The sequence below is a fragment of the Callospermophilus lateralis genome, chromosome 7 (assembly GCF_048772815.1).
Source record: "Callospermophilus lateralis isolate mCalLat2 chromosome 7, mCalLat2.hap1, whole genome shotgun sequence".
NCBI classification, from domain to species: Eukaryota; Metazoa; Chordata; class Mammalia; order Rodentia; family Sciuridae; genus Callospermophilus; species Callospermophilus lateralis.
The window spans coordinates 26,780,942-26,791,262 of NC_135311.1; the positions used below are offsets into that span (position 1 = coordinate 26,780,942).

The 10,321-nt window shown below is 35.8% G+C and overlaps 1 protein-coding gene across 3 annotated transcripts in view; it reads right to left on the reverse strand.

The window, feature by feature from the left end:
- The window catches only part of Cept1 (choline/ethanolamine phosphotransferase 1), a 36,769-nt gene extending 26,450 nt beyond the window's left edge, over positions 1-10,319 (reverse strand). For all 3 annotated transcript variants that reach the window (XM_076863062.1, XM_076863060.1, XM_076863061.1), the window contains exons 1-2: positions 10,219-10,319; positions 3,087-3,497 (exon numbers count right to left, since the gene is read on the reverse strand). In XM_076863062.1, the coding sequence (XP_076719177.1) occupies positions 3,087-3,425 (339 nt within the window). In that variant the 5' untranslated portion in view covers positions 3,426-3,497; positions 10,219-10,319. The remainder of the gene's footprint in view (positions 1-3,086; positions 3,498-10,218) is intronic.
- Between the last annotated feature and the right edge of the window lie 2 nt (positions 10,320-10,321).

Genomic DNA, 10,321 nt, shown 5'->3' on the forward strand with positions numbered 1-10,321 from the left:
ACTTTCTCATCTTTGGATTTTCCTTTCTTAATTAAAAATCTATAGAACACTAAGCTAATATTTATATGCTTCATGGTCTTATATGGTCTCAGTCAAAAACCTGTGAAAGATACTGAATGAACAAAAGAACACATCTGAGCCAGGATATCATTAACCCTAATAGGAAGATATGGAATAAACCCAATTTTCAAAATCTTGCAAATTTTTATGTGATTAATGCAGATGAAAAATTAGAAACATATGGTTTTACTAAACTTTTCAAACAGTTTAAGGATTTATACAAATGCAAATATATATATATATATATGTTGGTAGGAGATTTTCATTTTTTACTAACAAATAATATCTAATAAGTTAGATATTAGAAATGGGTAAAAAACAGTACATAAATTTAAATTTTTTTTTAAATTTAAATTTTTTTGGTACTGGGGATTGAACCCAGGGGCACTCTGTCACTGAGCTATATCCCTAGTTCTTTTTCTTTTATTTTGAGATAAGGTCTCACTAAGTTGCCAAGCTAGCCTTAAACTTGCAATCCTCCTGAGTCACTGGGATTGTATGTGTACCAACATGCCTGATTTAACAAGTTAATTTTTGGTAAGTTAAATCAAAAGCATTAAACTTAGCAATATAAAAACAAAAACAAATCAGCATTTAAATAAAAAACTCTTATGAATATAGTCTAAAAATTACATTTATTTTCAACAAAACTCTTACTGAAAATGGTTTTCATGTGTGTAAAATAGACAACACTAACTTCCTTTGTCTTGTGTGGCAAGGATAACTCAAGCATATTAACATACATCAAGCTGCAAGACAAAAACTCAAATGAATTTCTGGTACTAAAACCAAAACTACTAGATGAAGTTTAATATTAGTAACAAAAAGATCAAGGAGATACTTAAAAGAGAAGTCTACATTTCTACTGCAGGAATCTGAAAATGTAGAAATTTGAAAAATGGGGACTAACTCACCTTCCTTTCTTACCTATTAGGAAGCTAAAACTATTAAAAGTGACCTTTTCTACCAAAGAAATGGGTAAAAAACAGTATATAAAAAAATATGAAGAATTGATAGTATATGTAGACATAAATCTTCTTGATCACTTACTGGTAAAAGGCCTAAAAGAATTGCAGCCATAATGAAGGTTTATAAATTTATAAAACCTTTGGCTCCAAAATGCTTATAGGCAAAAATATAAAACTCAATAATAAGGACTTGGATGAATCTATGACTTCATATGTTATATATTATTAGAAGAAATCAGAAATGGAAGGGAGATTGTGAGGAAGAATAACAGGCTATATACTTGAATTTTTTAAAAAAATTAATGAAACAATAACTATCTACCACTTATTAAGCATTATAGGCTAAGCACCCTAAATGCATGATCTTTCTTAATTCTTGTAATATTACAAAGTAAGATCTAGAAAGATTAAAGTATGATTCAGATAATTTATATACTTACTGAAGATCACAGAGATAATAAGGAACTATTACAAAGATAGGCCTGGCTTATTTTAATGTATTCTGATTTGAGCATAACAAGTATTTCTAGCATGCAGCTATAAATGCATTCAGGCATGTCTCCTGCAGGACATTACCTTCCCTTGTAGAGCACTGAACAGTACCTCAGTAATATTCCACCTTGATTCCCCACCCAGAAGTTTGCTGTTATCAGAGTATTTCCCATTCTGGAACTCTCCCCAAAGGATTAACTAATTCTAGAGTCATTCCAATAATTCCAAATCATAAACAGTGGCCAAAGAAAAGCATTATAGAACATGGAACCTGGTAGGTTCTAGGGTATTCAATAATTGATGATTATTGTCTGATCCATCTTTGATCTTCATTGTAGATCTAACTTTAGACTATTGAAGGGCTTCAGTGGAATCAACCCCATTTTCTGTTGTTCTAATAAACGGATTTGTAAAATCTGGACCAAACTTTTATAGAAGTAGCAGTGAGGGCCTCAGTAAGCTCCAGGTGAACTGCTGGAGGAAATGTGATGAAGGACCCCAGGACGGGTTTAAATGATTTTTATTAGACTTTGTATTTTAAGTGTCCTAAATGAGGTACAGCAAGATACTTAAGAAAATGAGGGAAAATCAGTCATATAATCTGTATAAACTGTATTTGAATAGTAAAAGAGGATAAAATAAACAAATATCTGGAAAACAAAAGTCACATGCTTTATGGGTAACTGTGACCTTTAATAGCCATTCACTTTAAGAGATAAAAAAACTGGATGGTAACTTTATTTGAATAATCTACTTTAAAAAAATTAACTTCAAGCCTAAATTAAGAGAAGGAATGTTGTGGCCATTATGATTTCATGTAATTTAGAGTCACTTATACATCTTTAGTTCCACAGTAACCAGACAGATTATTCTGATTAATAAAGGCAGAACAGATGTTTCTGATTCTTTTCCATCTACCTACTTTAGTTTACCTTTTGATAAGAAAATTAAAAAAAAAAATCAATATACCCATTTGGATGAAGAGTTTTAGTTTTATTTTCAAGTAATGGATAGAGAGAATAATATAAGAGCAGAAGAGAGGTGTGGATTTGAGAAGGTTTATATAGTCTTTGGAAGCAATACCACGCTTTCTTTCTTAATGGCAGCCAGAGCAGGATATGAAAAAGAGCAGGATATTGACTTGTTTTTTACATTTACTTTCCCTTTTTAGAAAAGTGATATACCTGAAGTCTATCAGCCACATATTTACAAGAAGAGAAAAGGGATATTCAACAATTCTCTCTGGAAGGGAGAGAAAAATGTTTTTGATAGTACTGGTTTATAGTTATGCCATCTCAAATACCAGCCTTTTCTCTCTGATCATTTTAAACTTTACTAAGATTTTTATTCAACCATTTGGAAAACAAAACAAAACAAAACATAAAACTCTTTTATAAGGGGATGAAATTTTACATGTAAATTCTGCTAACATTAATTAACCTACTAGTATCAAGTATACCCCTTGCTTCTGGTTTCTAATCAGCATTATTTAAAATGACCCAGAAATCCCAATTACAATATTCTGATACATAAGAAATATTATGTATTGGTAAGAAATCCTCTTACCTGCTCTGTAGCTGTAGGGCAGTAGAAGACTAATAAAATAGTTGTACAGATGTTTATTGATAGTCCAATGATGGTGATGAGATTTGGTGCAATCCAGGATGGAACTCTTCCTACTAGCCATTCCCAATATCCTTGCATTAAGGGCTCAAGCAGGGACCGTCCAGCACTTTGATATCTGTGTTCTTCTAGCCGCTTTAGTTGGTGTCTTGACAATGGTGGTGTAGGTAACTGAAACAACTTATTTAATACACACCCTGTAGTACTCATATGCCCAAAGCCCATGGGGGACTCTGGGTGAGAATCTCCACATCGTTTCCTTGTTGGCCGATGCCCACTCATGGATCTTGGTTTTCTTTTATTTGGAAATGACAATTAACCTTGTCTTGTAGTTTTTTTGTGATTCGTGTTTACCTGAAAAACAAGATATACTTGTCAGTTACTACTTACATTAGTATCAGCAAATTAAAAAAAAAAAAAAAAAATCAACCTGCTAATAGAATAATAAATATCAAAGAGAAATCAGAAAACCAGGGGCCCAATTTTTGTTCTAGTTCTTACTGAAGGTTTATAATCTCACTTTTAAGTGAAAATTATTAAGGGGCTTTAATAGTCATCGGTTTCATGTTACTTTACAGTTTGTTTGACTTTGCAGCTCACAATCTTTTTTTCTATCTCACATACATTTTTTTTCTATCTCAATACTATAACAGAACAAATGCTAGAAATAATCTAATCTCTTCATATGCATATATAGAAATTGAGACCCCCAAGGCTAGGAAAGTAGTATTAATACCAGAGGAATGATTGATTAAAATGGATCTTAAACTAGATTTTTATTTAATGATAATAGCTAACATTTAATATTGAACACTGATATTAACCTAAACCTTTATAACTTTTTTTTTTTTTTTTTTAAGTACTAGGGATTGAACTCAGGGGCACTGAATCACTGAGCCGCATCCCCAGCCCTATTTTGTATTTTATTTAGAGACAGGGTCTCACTGAGTTGCTTAGTGCCTCGATATTGCTGAGGCTGGCTTTGAACTTGCAATCCTCTTGCCTCAGCCTCCCCAGCTGCTCAGATTACAGGTGTGCGCCACTGTGCCTGGCAAGATAGGGACTATTAATCACCCTCATTTCTACAGAAAAAGAAACTAAGGTAGTGCGGTTGACTGACTTGCCCATATCACAGAGTATAAGTTCAAAAGAACACAGGGTTTCTGCTTATGCTAAATCAAAAGACAAACTTCTTATTGGTGAAAAGGGATACAGAGGATATTCTAGATGGGAATAAACAGTAAGAAAAAAATTAACTCTAAGAAGACAATACCATATATTTATCAGCAGAATGACCCTACAAAATGAGGAAGTAGTAAGAATACAGGATAAGAAGATGTGATGACTGTTGATAAAAAAAAAAACTAAGTTTAAGCCCTGAAACCTTGCTCAAGATTTTAAAAAGATTCGCAACAACATACTTATAATAAGTAATTAAACAGCATAAAAAATTATATCTTCAAGTTTAGCAATGCATAATACACACACACACACATTCATCAGAATGGAGAAGGAAATGAGAACAATTAAAGGCATAAACTACCATTCTCACAAAGCTGAGAATGGTAGTTTATGCCTGTAATCTCAGTGGCTCCAGAGGCTGAGGCTGAGGATTTCGAGTTCAAAAACAGCCTCAGCAACTTAGTGAGATCCCAACTTAAAATAAAACATAAAATGTGCTGGAGATGTGGCACAGTGGTTAAGCGACCCTGGGATCAATCCCTGATACCAAAAAATAAAAAAGAAAATTAGCAGATGACCTCAATGGTTTTAAGTGGTAATGGACTAGAGTAACAGGGTAAGAATGGAAATATGAAAAAGACAGTCAAGTTTACAGGTTTTCTATTTGGAAGGAAAAATCAGTAGAAAGTACTCATGTATGGCTATGAGAGGTGAAGCAGAAGAAAAAAGGAATCAACAGTTAGAGATTAGTGGCACTGCTTTTAAAAGAGAAAATTAGAATGAAAAACCAGTTAGTTATTCTTTGACTTTTTGGGGTGGGGGATGAGAGAAACTGAGGTGAAGTGTAAGCTATAGGACTAGAAGATATAACAGGTAACAATTATTTTTAGGAATCCCCCCTACCCATGGCTTCTCACATGCTGGGACTATAGGCATATGTCCCCACACTTGGCTGATAAATGCAACTTTTAAGTAGAGATATTTTAGACAAAATCAAGACTAGAGTTTGAGTAAAAGATGAAAATTTTGCCATTACTTAGAAGCTAAAGTCCAGTAAAGACTAGAAAGTAGAAAAGGTTTGAAGGGATTAAGTATGGAGAGAAAAGCAAAAGAATGAAGAACATTGTGGGAAATCCATAGTTAATGAGTAGGAGGAGAAACAGCAACTCTAAGAAGATTAAAAAAAAAAAAGAAATAATCTTCATAGAATTAAAAAGGGTAGTAACAGTGGACCGAGAGAGCTGTATTTTGATCTTCTCGTCAAACACTATCTAGAAAGTAGTATGTAATTCCCAGAAGTGATGCAGTATGGGAATGTAGAATGTGATAGAGAACTCAGAACCTCTCAATAGATCTGGTAATCTATTAGCAAAACATGTAGTTGATGTTTCTTCTCTCCCTCCCACCCCACCCATGACAGGATCTGGTTTATTCTGTTGTAATAGGGTGGTCTTGAATGGCAGGAGCCACCTCATACTTGATTAAGGGATGAAATGAGGGCTAATGAAGGCCAGTGGTTGGAGAAGTTTGGAGGTGATGGCAGTACAGGCCATAGGGACAACCAGACATGGCTGAGCTGGACATGTAGATACAATGTTGGTGTCACATATGAACTAGGATATTTTCCCTATATCCTCATAAATATTCAATTTCGAAATTTTTAACATCATTAATGACCTAAGGTGGCATTCAACATTTCTGCCAATCGTGTTTCTTAGCATTTGCCCAGAAAACAGTCATTGTAGTCAAGCTAACTTCCTTAAATACATTTTCAAAAATCTCAAAAAAAAAAAAATTATCAGTGCTTCAATTCAACTAAGTGAGGTATTCTGAACTAAAAATATTTAAATTCAAACCAAAATGATAAATCAAAACTAGCTTCTCACTACTTCAAAGAATTCTTCCTCGCAGATATATTACAAAGCTATTGATTAAAACTACTTTTAAGTGATGTCTGTATAATGTTAAACAAATAGTAATGGGATCACTTGAGATCTACCACCAAAACACTTAGTATTATAGTAGTCAAATTTTCTAGTCAAACTGAATGATGCATTTTCATATTTGATAAGAATAATCAGCTTTGATAGAATTTCACTTGATAGAAGAATAAAAAGTTGAGCCAACTGCATCTGAATTTTATTGTTGCAGTGTTCCATTCTTCTATTATTAAACTTCATACAGTGAGGGTGCTAGCTTGCTTTTGGCACTGAACAAATACAAGCAATTGATCCTAATGGTTTTAAATTTGAGCGTTTGGCAGGACTAGTTAACAAACTGATACTTTCCTTCTGAGTTTCCCCTTCATGACCTAGATTTCTTTTAACCCTTTACTTTTCTTTTAGAAAAATCTACATTTTGACAAACCTTTGCAGATCCAGCCATTATATAATTCATACTTGAAAAGAGACAATGAGTTTTTGAAGGGGTTCCTTGCCAACATTTCAATTTGGCAACACTGTCCTTGTGGAGTTATTAGCAACAACACTGCAAACATAAATTCAGATACATGTAGCCCTTGACATACAGATGGCCACTTTACTTTTAACACATGTAAATAGCTACAGAGGTTACTCACACTACCACAGGTCCAACTCCATTCTTTCTCTAATCATATGTGAGGCGGGGACTATAGTCATGAAAACCATCTCAGAGAAAAACGGGAGCTTCTGAATTTTAGCAAAAGGAAAAACAAGCATGTCAAGGGAGTAGATACAAAAGGAGGACAGACTGTGGAGAGAAAAGTGAAAGGATATAGGAAAGGAAATGTGTAAAGGAGGTGCAAATATAACAAAACTTATTTTAACCATGAGATTTTTTTACGGAATCAAGCCTGTGCTCAAAAGGATAAGCAGAAAATGTCCTTTCTCACCATAGGTGCAAGAAATTAAAACAATAAAAAAGTAAAAAATTAAAATTATTGCTGGCTAGCCTAGAAAAAATTACCCACCAATCAAACCAATTTTTATAAGAAAATGTATTCCAAGTTCTAAATTCATCCAGCCAATACCTAAATCTAGTGAATAATACAGATAAGGTCCCAGCTCCTGGGCACAGTGAGGAAACAACTGAAAACTTGTAAAACAAGTAATAACATTGTAAGGTGTAATGGGCTCTGTGGGAAAACAAAATGCTGAGCCAGAAAATAGTTGGGAGTACATGTTTTAAATAGGGTGACTGAAGTTTCTGAGGAAGTAACTTTTATTCCAAACCTAGAAAAAGAAGGAAGGAGACGGTTTAAGGGCAAGAAGAAGAATAGTTTTAAGAAAATGGAACAGGCCCTGAGGCAGAAGAGAGCTTATCTTTTTCAAGTACCTGAGGAATCACAATCACTAGACAAGAATAAACAAGATAGAAGTGTGGAACAAAAATGAAGATAAAAAGAGTGCAACAAAAATGAAGTTTGAAAAGTTAGACAATGCAGAAGCAAAGAGCTGAGATTTATTCTGATGTCATGGAAAACCACCAACAAATTTACAAAGAAACCTACAATTCTGGGCACAGGCTAATTGTTAACTGAGAATAGTTTTCATAAATCATAAAACTGAATATTTTAAACTGTAAAAAATTCCCACTGCCTTTAAGGCTCCAGAGTCCTGCACTCTTGGTAATACTTGATGCACTTTGAACATTTTCTGTTTATTGTGGGTCTCCCCGCCCCTTCCTCTCATCACACACACATTGCTTAGTAATTTCCATATTTGTTAATATTTTTTTCTTTCTATCTTGTACCATACCTAGCACTAAGTAATTAGTATGTACTTAACAATGAACAAATATGGACACATCTAGTATTTAATGAGCACTTAGTTGTTCTAGATATTAGGGAAATAGAAAGATTGAAATATTCCATATTCTCAAGAAGCTCAAAAGGTGGTGGTGGCGGGGGGGTTGTAGTCTTATAAATGGATAAATTATAACACAATGCCAACAAATTGTTTGGGGAGTCCAAAGGAGAAGACATATGGTCTGACAAAGCATTTTCTTTGTACATACATGAATATTTATGTGAAAGTCCAACAAAAGTACAAGATTATAATCAGAGATATTTAATGAATACACTTACTAAAATTACACACAATTGTGGGCCTTAAAAAGTCTATCATGTAAAACATTTGTGTTTATAGTGGCTGAGGATAATGACATTTGCCTACCATATTTCTGTTGTGACTTTAGCATGGGGTACATCTGACTATCACATTAAAAAAAAAGACAAAAGATAAAAACCAAAAAACTTCAACTGCTGAGCAGAGGACAAGGTAAACTTACACAATATCCAACCTGTTATGTGAAATTCCAGAATTTTCATTCCTCCCCCCACATCTAAGGGTGCCAAGTTTTGATCTGCATTGATTCAGCATTATGTTTACAATCCTTTCACAGGGAATTTGTGATATGTAACTCCTTCCCACCTTATGGTATTACCAAAGGAAAATACTAATAGCTGGCACTACCAGGAAAGGAGGCATATTACAAAGAATAAGAAAGGAGAAAGGAAGAAAGAAAAAGAAAACTAATAGGAAAAAAAGGATTAAATTCAGCATTACTTAACAAATGATGCATACAGCAAGTTTACAGAAACAAAAGCCTTTTCAGCAGACTTGGAAGCAAAAATACTACGTGTAAAACAACTTGAATCTAGTGTTTTGCTTAAGTGCAATCTTGCATTCTTTAAGAAAGGAAGTAACTTTCTGGGGGAGGGCGGGGAGCAAAAGTCTTGCATTTCATAGAATATTTTAAAAAAGAAAATATGCACCCTAGAAAAGAAATTGCTATGCAATAAAATGTAACTGTCCTAATAGGAGAGGCAGAGAAGAGTCGTAAAGACAAGTTGTACAAGAAGCTTTTAAGTACTTTTCTCAGCATAGTACAAATACGTAGCAAAATCCTTTCAGAACTTCAATCCCTGGAATTTTATGCAAAAGCCAATTGTTCTAAATTGGTAATATTATAAACACCCTCATCCCAATCTATGTTGTTTTTTGAGCCAGTCAAGTACAAAAGTATTCGAACTCATTTCTACAAGTTCGACAGCAGGAACTACGTTCAGATAAAACATTAATATTTGTTCAAAAGCATCTATACATCTGTCTACTGTAGTAGAGATTCGCTTAACTAAAAGATTTCAAGCAAAATCACACATTCAACACCAATGATGCAAAATGACACACACGCACACACACACAGACGACACAAAAATGCCAGGCACGGAATTCGAGAACACAAATAAGGATAAATGTAAAGATCTCATTCATCTCAGCATTCCTGGGAACACTGGCCAACACCAGCGATCCTTCAGTCCATTCTCCTTCCAAGAATATTGCTGAAATTAAACCCTAGCTGGCAACCTCAGAGAGCTCGTCAATACCGGTTGAAATTTCTAGAAAAGTTGCTGACCAAGAAGCGAGGCCCAGCCACGAAACACCACCACCGCATTCCAAAAGGAAGGCAAGCCCGGCGCAGGACGCCACACGGTTCGTGGACTCGGCAGCACCGGGGCAGGAGGGTGTGGACCTGACAGGCAAGGTCGGTTCCGCGCGGGCAGCGCCCCAGCCCTCGACCTGCCCAGGGCTGGCCAGGCAGGCGCTTCTCGCTCCCACAACCCTCGGCTTCCTCACAGCTCCGGGGCTTCCACCCCCGGACCCCGCCACCTCAGCCTCCAGAGTCCGCGAAGGGGCCAGGAGTCGCCCCTCGTCCTCCCCACAACCCCGCGCGCGAGGCCACCCTGTTAGAGGAAGAAGGACGGCGTCTGCCTCAGCGAGTCCATCCGCATTATACCGTAATGCCCACCCCTAAGCATCCAGTCCTCTCTTCACTCTGCCTGGGAGAAACGCCTCCCACCACGTCCTCCACTTCCCAGCCGCTTCCCCAAGACCGATCCCCGCAGTCTTACCCCGACCTCAACACGCACACCCCTAGAAATAACAACTTCGACTCCTGCCGACTGGATGAGTGATCGGCGGCAGCACTTTCACGACACTTTCGCGATTGCCGTA